The following is a 13,490-nucleotide window of genomic DNA, read 5'->3' as shown; positions in this document are numbered from 1 at the left end:
CTCATACTTCTTACACAGCTTCTGGGAGGACACAGAAATTACTTTAAAGACTGTAGATGTACTCCATCTGCTTATCCTGAGAGGGTGCCGGCGAGTCCGCACTGGAACCTCTGCTGTTCTCCCAGAGATGTTCTGCAAAGCTAACACTGAAGTTTGTGCACGTGTCTGTGTCTATCTGTGGACACTGAAATTGTTGCTTTTTCACTGAGTATGCTACTATTCTGGTCAACGTATCAAAGTGGTGGAGATGATGGTTACTGGGGCTACATGTTCACTGGCCCTGGGCAGACAGGTGTTAGACACTCACGAAGCTCTCCTGGTCTCCATCCTTACACACCGACCTTCCTTTCATTTTCACAGCCCTTCAGCCCTTCTTTGCAAAAGAAAACTAATTTCTAACCTGCCATTCTGATGCTAGATCATTGACTGAATCATTAGTTCAGGCCTCTCTCTACGGAAGCTGCCAGATCTCCGAGCATTTCAAGCATTTTGTTACGAGTCAGTTGAAGACGCGGTCTGGGGCGAGTGGAGGGAAGAAGCTTCAACAGTTACTGTTGGGGGAGGTTGGGAGCTGGTCAGCAACTAAAAAGAACAGATGTTTAAGTTCAAATCTTCACGTGGTCCAGCTCCTCTGCAGGAGTGTGGACACCGAGGACAACATCGCCTGCTGGGATGTGAGGCTGACTGACATCTGCAGCACCCAGTCCAATTTCTATCGTGGGCATCCCGTGATTCAAGTTTATTTGTCATGAGTACATCAAAGCAGATAGTGAAGTTCGCAGTTTGCATTCACAAACAACAGGCCTGAGTATGTGCTGGGGTGACCTGCGTGTGTTACCACACATTCCAGCACCAATTCTCAGCAAAACACAGAACACATCAAGAAACAAAACAACAGCAGCAAAAACAGGAGCCATTTCTCCATCCCACCCACACGCATACAGAGTTCTTTAATCCCAGTACAGGGCTTCAGCCTCCCCAGCAGAGACTCGCAGAATTACCTTCGGCCAACAGGTCTCCAATTCCAGACTTCCAATTCAGCCCTGGGGTCTTGATCCTTAGGATTAATCCCAAGATAAACTTAACACTCAACATTAAGCCTTGAACTCTGGACTCATTGGAGACTTGATGACAAACAAAAGCCCTTGAACACCGGTCTCACTGATTTGCAAACCCAGGGGGGTGTTGGAGTTCATTCCTCCCGCACGCATGGATCTCTGACCTTGGATCCTGCCGTCAACACACTGACCGGAGCGACGGATTCCTCAATCACTCTCCGCTGGCCAGACATCTAACATCTGGCCACAGATATCCCACGTCGGTGTCGCCGGCCTTCGAACATGGAATGGAGACTTAGACTCTGCTTGGCCCCGAATTTCCCCACCTTCCTGTTCCTGAACAACGTAAGTGTTTACTAATTACTTAAAATAAATTAACAGAATAGACCTCGAAATTGACCGGCTCAGGTGACCCAGTCCCTGGTGCCCCAAGCACCAGAAATAGCTTCAGTCTGTCCATCACTCCCCAATACTGCCTTGAGACCTTCCATCACATCACCCTCTCGCTGTTCAAACTCGAAGGATGTAATCTCTGCTCATAATAAATCCTTAGTAAATCTACATTGACATCACACAGAAGTCAAAATACAGCTGTGATCTCACCAGGGGTTTGTCTGGCTGCGGGACAACCCTTACCACCCCCCCACCCCCATGCTCCAGTGGCACAACCCTTACCCCCACCCCCGTGCTCCAGTGGCACAACCCTTACCCCCACCGCCGTGCTCCAGTGGCACAACCCTTACCCCCACCCCCATGCTCCAGTGGCACAACCCTTACCCCCACCCCACCCCCGTGCTCCAGTGGCACAACCCTTACCCCCACCCCCGTGCTCCAGTGGCACAACCCTTACCCCCACCCCACCCCCGTGCTCCAGTGGCACAACCCTTACCCCCACCCCCGTGCTCCAGTGGCACAACCCTTACCCCCACCGCCCCCCCCCAACTCCAGTGCTCCGGATCCGAAGCCAGCATCCATTAGCCGCTTTGATGATCCCCTGTAGCTGTTTTGGACGCTTTAGTGATCAGTGAACCTCCCCTCCCCCACCCCTCAAGGGCTATCGGATTGATATTTACCATTAGAAACCACTCTGCTCTATCCTTTCTAAGTCTAATGTGAATGCCAGTGATTAAATATGCTTTGCCAAACACCTCTGCTCTATCCACATGTTAGTCCATGGCTTCCTCTTGTGCCAAGATGGATTCACCCCAGGGTGAAGGAACAACACCTTACATTCCGTCTGTGTGGCCTCCAACCCGATGGCATGAATATCCATTTCTCCTTCCAATAATTACCCCCTTCCCTCTTCTTCTATTCCCCACTCTGGCCTCTGACACCCCTCACCAGCCTGTTATCTCCGCCTGGGTCCCTTCTTCTTTCTCCTATGGTCTACCCTCCTCTCCAGCCTTTTATCTTTCCTGCCCACCTGGCACCACCAATCACCTTCCAGCTATCCGCCTTCCCCTCATCCCACCTCTGTAGTCTGGCATCTTCCCGCATCCCACTTGCTTTCCAGTCCCGAAGAAGCACCTCGGCTCGAAACATCGACTACCTATTCATTTCCGTAGATGCTGCCAGACCCGCTGAGTTCCTCCAGCATCTTGTGTGTGTTGATTTGGATTTCCAGCATTCTCATTCTCATATCGCCATTCATCACTCTTACGATGTCACATTTCTCTGTGCCAATGGTGAACTTGTTGCTGCCATTTTTATCATAGATAGGAGGGGTAAACCTGAACATATTTCGGTCGATCGCCTTAAACCGGCCGAACAAGATTTGGGGATTCTGCTACCACGCCCCTGGTGTCAGGACCTGACCATGAGTGTGTCAACACACCTCTGGACGAGCCCGAGTAACTAACGGGTGGAAACACATGCATAATTCACAACCAACGTCATTGAGTTCGGGATTCACTTTAAGAGGCTGGTCTGACGTTTTATTTCATGTGCTTTATGTTCTCTGTGGTTAACATAAAGGAGTTGTTACGGAAAATGCCTCTGTCGTTTCATTAACGAAAACGTTCATTTACGATCTAAAGGGCTTTTAGGGGTAATTTAGCGTCCATTTGAAAAACAAGTTGTGAGGTTTTTTTTCTCAAATTCTCTTTGACAACCCTATACACCAATTAATTTCTGCCACAGGAGTAAAATAGTCTCTGTTTAATTATTTTGTACAATATTATTGAACATTGGTACATTATTATTGTGTATATTATTATTCTGTATTGTATTATTAGTTAAGCCTTCACACTGCTAAGTTTTTTTAATGTTGCTGCTGTAACTAAAGAATTTCCCACTCGGGATGAATAAAGAATGATTACTATTACAACACCTCACTCCAATCCAGTTGGAGGCGATATCGCACTTTTAAGTGGCACTGCTAACCGACATAAAAAGTTACTGCGTAACTGGTGACGTGTCCGCCCTGGCCTGGAGAAGGTTCGACTTTATCATTAGTGTATCGTTTGCCTTTGCAGCGGCCGTTTCCGCTTTGTGTGCCTGGTGCCGAAGCTTAATCTGCCGGCACTGGGGAATAATTGTTGTAAACAAACGCCATATTCGCTGTGACAGCGCTCAGAACGGTGGTACTGAGAAAGCTACCCGGGACTATTAACAGCGAAGTATAGGAACTTGGACTTTCGTGGAGCGGAGTAAAGGGGAGAGGAGACGGTGTTGTAGTTTACGTTTGGTCGGTCGGGGCTCGATCAGGGGATTTCACAACTGATGCTCCCTATTGAGAGTGTATAATGTGCGACGGGCCATGAAAATTTGAACGCATCCCGCCCGCACTGTTGGTTTCTCCTAATGATCAACACATCCTATTTCCTTATGCACCCAACCCCACCCCCGGAGAGTCCGCTATCGCGCAGTTGCTTTCCCTTCCTCCCCGCCTATCACACACGCACTCACCCCACGGTCCCCTCTCCTTGCTTTTTCATCAGATTTGCTGTCCTATCCCAGACTCTCGTCATTTGTCTCCACCCGCCCTTCCCTGCGTGGCCCCATCTGCCCACAAACCCTGTCACACCTGGCTGCAGCGATCGTTTACCAGCTCATGAAACCTCATTATATTCCCCTTTACACCCTCAGTCTTGACAGAGGGTCACAACCAGTGTAAGACATTGTGATACCTTAGAACATTACAGCACAGAAACAGGCCTTTTGGCCCTTCTTGCGTGTGTCGAACCATTTTTTTTTTTGCCTAGTCCCACTGACCTGCACCTGGGCCATATCTCTCCAAACCCCTCATCCATGTACCTGTCCAAGTTTTTCTTAAATGTCAAAAGTGAGCCCGCATTTACCACTTCATCTGGCAGCTCATTCCACACTCCCACCACTCTCTGTGTGAAGAAGCCCCCCACCCCAATGTTTGCCTTTAAACTTCTCCCCCTTCACCCTTAACACATGACCTTGGTTTTTTTCTCCCCTGGCCTCAGTGGAAAAAGTCTGCTTGCATTCACTCTATCTATACCCATCATAATTTTATCCACCTCTATCAAATCACCCCTCATTCTCCTACGCTCCAGGGAATAAAGTCCTAACCTATTCAACATTTCTCTGTAACTCAGTTTCTCAAGTTCCGGCAACATCCTTGTAAACCTTCTCTGCACTCTTCCAACCTTCCTGTAATTAGGTGACCCAAACTGCACACAATACTCCAAATTTGGTCTCACCAATGTCTTATACAATCTCACCATTATATTCCAACTCTTATACTCAATACTTTGATTTATAAAGGCCAATGTACCAAAAGCTTTCTTTACAACCCTATCCACTTGTGATGTCACTTTTAGGGAATTATGTATCTGTACTCCCAGATCCCTCTGTTCTACTGCACCCCTCTGTGTCCTACCATTTACCTAGTATGTTCTACCTTGATTTGACCTTCCGAAGTGCAACACCTCCCTCTTGTCCGCATTAAACTCCATCTGCCATTTTTCTGCCCATTCCTCCAACTGGTCTGTACAGTAACAAAATTTAACAGACAGCTGCATGGAGAGGAAAGTTTAGAAGATGGTGGACTAGCTCGGATGAGGCATCTAGTTTGGTGTGAACTAGTTGAACTGAGGGGCCTACTTCCATAATTCAAATTGTTAACCATCGTGATGCCTGTGCAGATGCTGCTGGCCCCACACGGTTCCTCCAGTAACACACACAAAATGCTGGGGGAGCTCAGCAGGACAGCAGCATCTATGGGAATGAAGAAACCCTGACGTTGCAGGCCAGGGTTTTTCTTCAGGTCTGGAAGACTATTCTGGCAGCTTCCCCGTTCCCTTCCTCACCCAGCACTAAGTGAGGCCCATCCAGCCCAACGAGCTGTACCACCCAGCAGCTGAGGGTACGTCACCAGGCTGAGATCTCTGTATCTTTTCCTGTCTTGCCTTGCTGTTGTACTCTGTGTCCCCAGCTTCTCCTGTAGGAGTGATCTCCACTGGGTTGTTTATATCCTTGATCAACAAAGGATCATGTTTCTTTCCCAGTCAAACTCATCCATCAGCTACTTTTCACCCATTGCCTTAAGAACATAGAAAGAAAGTCTTACGAAAAACTCAAGCAGGGGAAAAGAGGCCATGAAATATTTGGTAGGTGAAATATGATGGCAGAATATAGTATTAATGGTAAGACTCTTGGCAGTGTGGAGGATCAGAGGGATCTTGGGGTCTGAGTCCATAGGACACTCAAAGCAGCTGCGCAGGTTGACTCTGTGGTTAAGAAGGCATATGGTGTATTGGCCTTCATCAATCATGGAGTTGAATTTAGGAGCCGAGAGGTAATGTTGCAGCTATATAGGACCCTGGTCAGACCCCACTTGGAGTACTGTGCTCAGTTCTGGTCACCTCACTACAGGAAGGATGTGGAAGCCATAGAAAGGGTGCAGAGGAGATTTACAAGGATGTTGCCTGGATTGAGGAGCATGCCTGATGAGAATAGGTTGAGTGTACTCAGCCTTTTCTCCTTGGAGCGATGGAGGGTGAGAGGTGACCTGATAGAGGTGTATAAGATGATGAGAGGCATTGATCGTTGGATAGTCAGAGGCTTTTTCCCAGGGCTGAAATGGTTGCCACAAGAGGACACAGGTTTAAGGTTCTGGGGAGTAGGTACAGAGGAGATGTCATGAGTACGTTTTTTACTCGGGGACTGGTGAGTGCGTGGAATGGACTGTCAGCAACGGTGGTGGAGGCGGATATGATAGGGTCTTTGAAGAGACTTTTAGATAGGTACATGGAGTTTGGTCAAATAGAGGGCTATAGGTAAGCCTAGTAATTTCTAAGGTAGGGACATGTTGGGCATAACTTTGTGGGCCAAAGGGCCTGTATTGTGCTGTAGGTTTTCAGCCCGAACTAGGAGTTGAGGATGCCATCATCTACCTGCTGAACCGTGTCTGCGCCCACCCGGACAAGCTGGCGAGCACTGTGAGGGTCATGTTTTTTGACTTCTCCAGTGCATTCAACACCATCTGCCCTGCTCTGCTGGGTGAGAAGCTGACAGTGATGCAGGTGGATGCTTCCCTGGTGTCATGGATTATTGATTACCTGACTGGCAGACCTCAGTACGTGCGCTTGCAACACTGTGTGTCAGACAGAGTGGTCAGCAGCACTGGGGCTCGACAGGGGACTGTCCTGTCTCCCTTTCTCTTCACCATCTACACCTCGGACTACAACTACAACACAGAGTCTTGCCATCTTCAGAAGTTTTCTGATGACTCTGCTGTAGTTGGATGCATCAGCAAGGGAGATGAGGCTGAATACAGGGCTACGGTGGGAGACTTTGTTACATGGTGTGAGCAGAATCATCTGCAGCTTAATGTGAAAAAGACTAAGGAGCTGGTGGTGGACCTGAGGAGGGCTAAGGCACCGGTGACCCCTGTTTCCATCCAAGGGGTCAGTGTGGACATGGTGGAGGATTACAAATACCTGGGGATACGAATTGACAATAAACTGGACTGGTCAAAGAACACTGAGGCTGTCCACAAGAAGGGTCAGAGCCGTCTCTATTTCCTGAGGAGACTGAGATCCTTTAATATCTGCCGGACAATGCTGAGGATGTTCTACGAGTCAGTGGTGGCCAGTGCTATCATGTTTGCTGTTGTGTGCTGGGGCAGCAGACTGAGGGTAGCAGACACCAACAGAATCAACAAACTCATTCGTAAGGCCAGTAGTGTTGTGGGGGTGGAACTGGACTCTCTGACAGGGGTGTCTGAAAAGAGGATGCTGTCCAAGTTGCATGCCATTTTGGACAATGACTCCCATCCACTCCATAATGTACTGGTTAGGCACAAGAGTACATTCAGCCAGAGACTCATTCCACCGAGATGTAACACTGAGCGTCATAGGAAGTCATTCCTGCCTGTGGCCATCAAACTTTACAACTCCTCCCTCGGAGTGTCAGACACCCTGAGCCAATAGGCTGGTCTTGGACTTATTTCCACTTGGCATGATTAACTTATTATTATTTAATTATTTATGGGTTTATATTGCTATATTTCTTCACTGTTCTTGGTGTGGCTGTAATGAAACCCATTTTCCCTTGGGATCTATAAAGTATGTTTGTCTGACTGTCTGTCTATGTTTCTATCCTTGGAAAGGAGGATTAAGGAAAACCCAAAGGCATTTTATACCTATATTAACATCAAGAGGCTAGAGAGAGACAGAGTAGGACTACTTGAGGACAAAGGAAGAAATTTCTGCCTGGATCCTGAGGATAAAGGGAAGGTACTTAATGAATAGTCTCCAACCTGATGGCATGAATATTGATTTCTCATTCTGGTAATTTTTTTCCTGACCCCATACCCTCTTTTATTCTCCGCTCTGGCCTTTTATCTCTTCTCACCTGCCTATCACTTCCCCCTGGGTCCCCTCCTCCTTCCCTTTCTCCTGTGGTCCATCCTATCAGATTCCTTCTTCTCCAAACCTTTATCTTTTCCACCCACCTGGTTCCACCCATCACCCTCCATCCAGCCTCCTTCCCTTCCCCCCCGCCAAACCTTTCCAGACCTGAAGAAGAGTTTTAGGCTGCAAAACATTGACTGTTTATTTATTTCCATAGATGTTTGCTGAGTTCCTCCAGCACTTTGTATGTGTTGCTTTGGATTCCCAGCATCTGCACATTCTCTCGTGATAATGACATCTATTTGCTGTAGTTTTGAACATTTGCCCGGTCTAATCCTCTCTCTTTTTGCTTTAATATCGCCATTGACAGCACTTATGACATCACATTTCTCTGCCAATGGTGAGCTTGGTGGTGCGTCTTTTTATTCCAACACTTGAGTCAATCTGACAGAAAGCTGTAGTGCCAACACAGCTCCTTGTCTGACACCATTAACCTCATCCTGTCACTGTAAGCACCTGAAAATGACCTTCACTGCTTCCTGCCGCTGGCTGTGGGGTCCAGGACTGCAGGTGCTGGTAGTCCAGGTAAAGTGACTCACAATTACCAACTCATTCCATTCTAACTATCCTGCAGACAACAACTGTGACCATTTTCATTGAAATAGAAATCATTTTGTGCACCTACCTTCACTGCTAATCCAGCAAACGAGAGTAATGAAGATTGCCACAAGAAACACAACATTACAGATAAACAGGCCCAGCAACCAACTTCTGAGGTTCTTCAGTCCTACAAGGAAACAATCAAGAACAGTCAAAATGTGAGATCCACACAAATGATTTAACACAGGAATCAACGGTGAAAGTTTTCCAGATAATAGGGATTGCATCCAGGTTTGGTCAGGCTGTTGGCGGAGAGGCAACCTGACCAGTTTAAAAACAGACCAGTTCAGTGTCCCCTCTAATCTGAAACGGCCAGTGTGTGCAAAAATCTTGTACTCTGCAATTTTTGCCCAGTGACAACATGTGCACTGAATAACTTCTTCAATAAAAACAGTATAATTCAGCCAGTTCTAAAATCTGCAGACAAATCTTCGCAAAGTCCATGTTACAACACCGTCTGCATCAGAAACCGCAAAATTGTGTATGATCGTGAAATATCCTTAACGAGGTAGAGGGCGACAACGTTTCGTGTGCAGTTTAAATTCCTTTGTGCACTAGTAGGAAATGATTTGTGCACACGCACCTTAGAGAGAGCACTGGACCACATGACAGTCTATGGAATTGGAATTGGTGCAGAGAGCTCATTGAGACTTACAGCAAGTGGACAATCTGTACAGACAAAACACACTTCTGGGAAACAGCTTCTATTTGACACTTTGTGTAATCTCATTATCCGCTGGCTGTGGATATGAAAAAGACAGATTTGCTGGAATCCAGTGCCCAGAGGAGGAAAGAGCTCCATATGAATCAGCTCTGCAGTTTATCCCAATAATTTTGTTTTGGAAGAATAACCCTCCCTAGCCACTGCACTGAAGTTACACTGTTCTGAGTATGAAATCTTTTCCAATGCCAAGAATTGGAACATTATCGAAGTCGGATGCTCTGAGGAAATGGCAGGTGTTCTGGTCCAGAATGTAAATACGGTGCAGGCTGAACTATCCGAGTGCAGGGACACTTCATGTAGAAAGGGTAAACGTTGCCCAAGGAGTCCAGAGATAACTGGTGACCCACATATAAGGATACATCACCACACATCTCTCCTTCACTTGGTTCTTTGTTCAATTCATTCGGCTGTTGGTCCAGCATTTGTCGATTCTCGTCATGTGCCCCAGAAAGTGATGCTGTTACCTTTTGCTCTGCTCCCTTCCCCTATTCCAGTCCACTTCAAATCCCCCCTTCCGGAAAAGATTCCCTCTCCGATCCCTTCCCATGATATTTTCAAATTTCCAGCCACACCCTCTAAAAACCTCTGAATTTCCAGTTTTTGTTGAAATGGTTTCTCTCTTCAGCCTGGTGAAAAAATACAAAAGCTGAATACTTGTTAAATTCTGAGACACTGAAAGGTGAGGGTGTCGAATGGGACTGGGATCTCCTTGTACATAATCACCAAAAGCTAACGTGTAGGTACAGCCGGCAATTAGAAAGGCAAACAGCACATTGTCCTTCCTTACGAGAAAAAAATCAGTTCAGGAGTAGAGATACCTGACTCCGAATGCATAGATTTATTATATATAATGAGCTGCATCGGGAATATTGTAAACACAAGAGATTCTGCAGATGCTGGAAATCCAGAGCAAGTGCTGGAAGACCTCAGCAGGTCAGGCAGTATCTATTAAAAGGAATAAACAACCAAGACCAGTTCTGATGAAGGATCTCAGCCCAAAGTTCGACTGTTTATTCCTCTCCATTGATGCAACCTGACCTGCTGAGCTCCTCCACCATTTTTCTGTGTGTTGCTCAAGGTTTCATTTCTCTGATGAAGGAAGGACACACTTGTCATATAACAGGAGTGAACAAGACTTCATCAGATTCATTGCTGAAAGGGTTTATCGTTCAGACGGTAATGCTTCCCCTGGCCACAGAGCTGCAAAATAAGCAGTCACAGTGTTACGAAATGGGGCAACACAATTAACACTGAAAGAAGGAACTGTCTCAATCAGAGGGTAGTGAACTTGTGGAATTCTCTACCAAAGGAGACAGGTCACGGAATAAAGTACAGTCAGATTCAGATTCAGTTTATTGTCATTTAGAAACCACAAATGCAATGCAGTTAAAAAATGAGACAACGTTCCTCCAGAATGATATCATAAAAGCACATGATAAAACAGACTACAGAAAATCCACATAACGATTGGCAATCCCCAATCAAGACTCCAGAGAGGCTGCTGTGTATTAATATTGCGCTATCATCTTAGCGTGTTCCCCAGAAAGGAGCTCCAAATCCACCAGACAAAACAAGACCAAAAACTAAAGCTACAAGACCTGCACAAAACCACATAGTTACAACAGTGCAAACAATAACATAATTGATAAAAAGCAGACCATCAGCGCAGTAAAAATAGTCCAAAGATGTTAAAAGACTATAAGTTTGAAAGAAACCATCAAAGTTTTCACAAGTCCTCAGGGTCCTGATTGACTCGTCATCCCACACCGGCAGCAGAAGGGAATACCCCCGCTATGGACTTCCACAGCGCCGCCTGACTCAGCCTCACAGACACAGCACACAATGAAAGCCACCTGACTGCAGTGGACTCCGAGTCCATTGAACCTCCAAGCTGACGACCATCCTCTCCGGCACTGCTTCTCCGAGCACCAACCTTTGCCGAGCATATTAGGACGCCCCTGCCAACAGCCATCGGCAACGCGACCCCGAGGACTGGGGGCCTGTTCTTCCCAGCAGAGTCCCGGACCTCACAGCAGCAGCAGCAACGAAGAAGGTCTTCCTGGAGATTTCCCGATGTTCCTCCTTGCTCCCACGTCCGTTATGATTGCGCACGGCACCCAGCTTCACAAGTAACAGATAATCAGCTCCAGAGTGGCCGCTGCAAGCTGCGTCGTGCCGCCATCTTATCCGCAAATTCCGCATGCGTGAATTCAACCAACCGCAAATCGCGAAAACCTGGAAATGCTCTTCCAGTACTTGTTGTTCAAGCACATACAGACTTTTTTTCTTGTCATTATTCCATAAAGAATGCAGTATAACAACTATTTTACATAGAATTTACATTGTATTAGGTATTCTAAGTAATCTAGAGATGATTTAAAGTATACGGAGAGATGTGCGTGGGTTATCGTGGATCGGGATTGAAAAAAGTTCTCTTACTAATTAACAGGTATATCCGGTATTATTTAGCGTCAGTTAGTCAAATGTTTGTCTTACCATACAGTATATATTTTACCTTTCTATGCATATAAAACACTGAAGAACGTAGTTTCATTGCTGGGCTCAGGAATGGCCTGAGTTCGATCCAGTGACAGATCACTCCCGAGTGCACTCTCCACCATGCCGGGTTGATGTGGAGGATCAAAAACCCAAAACCCCAAAACCCAATGATTAGACCACTGTGTTGCTTTGCTTTCATCGGGGCAGAGCCTTTCTCACTTTATCCTTTAAAATTGTTCCGATCATTGACCGACGTAGCCTAACGCTTTTCCATTGACCGATGGCGTTTCACCTCTTTCCGATTGCTTTATTATTTCCACTTTATTTTCAATCGTGATTACTTTCGTGAACAGAAACACTGCGGATTCAGAGCTCTGACGCCGGGTCCTACTGTCCACCTCACTGAGACACGTTAAATAAGGTATCGGGTTCCGCTGGGTCCTAAGGTCCACCGTATTTAGACAGGTTGAATAAGGGACTTGAGTATCTGCGAATTCTGGTATCCCTGAGGGGTCCCAGAACCAATCCCTTGCGGATAAGGAGGGCCGACTATACATAGTAAATATCTTAACTCAGTTTCTTGGTTTAACATCTGTCTGGTGAAGGGGCTCTCAATAGTTAACATGACCAGGAAGCCACAGAGACTTAGGGCATAAACCCCTTAATAAATGACACGAAACACAGACTGGTGTCATTTGGCAGAATTCCAGGTTCTTGAATGAACCTGGAATGAGAATGAGGTTCTTGAATGCGGTTCTTGAATATTTGGAACCATGGATTGTTTATGATCTCGGCAGAAACTGGAAGCAGGGTTTTCCCAGCTGACAGCTACTGGTGTTGAAAGACACAGGATTAAAAGATACTCCAAAGTTTTAAAGAAATAGCAAGGACAGAAGGGAAATGAGTACAAGACCTGAGGGAGCCAAGCCTATCCCACACACACATTGCACCCCAATCAGGATGAGGCACCTTTCTGTCACTCCTTACCACCTAAACTTACTCAACATTGGAAGAAAATTCAACATGATTTGTCAAACACAAATGATTTGAGACTCCCTCTTTTCCTAAATGCCTCTCTGGAGTTGGGTCAGAGGTGACTTGTGCATCATTCCAGCTGTTCTGTGTTACCACAGAGGACCATTTCACATCTGGGCAAAAGTGGACAACTCTATCCCATAGATCACAGGAACTGTTGGGAAGAATGCCTGGTCCTGTTCCTTTACCGTCTTGCTTGTGTTAACAGTGGAACACAGATCGGTACCACACAGGAACAGGCCCTTCGGCCCACAATGCAGCTGTCCACTGTGATGGGTATTTAAATTAATCCCACCTGCCCGCACATGGTCTACATCCCTCCATTCCCTCTCTGTTCATTTGTCTATCTAAATGCTTGTTAAAATTAATCAAAGTTTACTTAGAGAAGCCTGTGTGTTTATACTTAAATGCTAATTAGCCAATGATAGGTACCTTTGTCAAATTCCAGCTTCCAGCTGTGCTGAAGAACACCATCAATAAGAAACAATGAAGAAATCATCAGTTCGATGATCGACAGAGTTATAACTGCGATGTCCACAGGGGGAAAGCCTGCAATTAAAATAGATTTAAACCATGAAACTGGACACTGGAGAAATGACCGCAAAGGCTGCTGATTGTGGCAATGAATAAATTGTTGCCCTTAACTCCTGCAGGGAGGTGAATGTGCTAACCCCTGCTCAGCCTCAC

The 13,490-nt window shown here is 46.3% G+C and overlaps 1 protein-coding gene across 9 annotated transcripts in view; it reads right to left on the bottom strand.

Moving 5' to 3' along the window:
• LOC132394525 (uncharacterized) overlaps window positions 1–13,490 on the bottom strand; it is an 81,150-nt gene that overhangs the window by 22,860 nt on the left and 44,800 nt on the right. For all 9 annotated transcript variants that reach the window (XR_009512356.1, XR_009512350.1, XR_009512351.1 and 6 more), the window contains 2 exons: window positions 13,236–13,352; window positions 8,571–8,672 (listed from right to left, as the gene is read on the bottom strand). Coding sequence is in view for 2 of the 9 variants with exons in the window: in XM_059970798.1 (XP_059826781.1) it covers window positions 8,571–8,672; window positions 13,236–13,352 (219 nt within the window). In the remaining 7 variants the exon portion in view is untranslated. The remainder of the gene's footprint in view (window positions 1–8,570; window positions 8,673–13,235; window positions 13,353–13,490) is intronic.

The sequence above is a fragment of the Hypanus sabinus genome, chromosome 5, assembly GCF_030144855.1.
Source record: "Hypanus sabinus isolate sHypSab1 chromosome 5, sHypSab1.hap1, whole genome shotgun sequence".
Classification (NCBI taxonomy): Eukaryota; Metazoa; Chordata; class Chondrichthyes; order Myliobatiformes; family Dasyatidae; genus Hypanus; species Hypanus sabinus.
The sequence above is the reverse complement of the archived record's forward strand: the minus strand, read 5'-3'. Positions and strand labels throughout refer to the sequence as shown.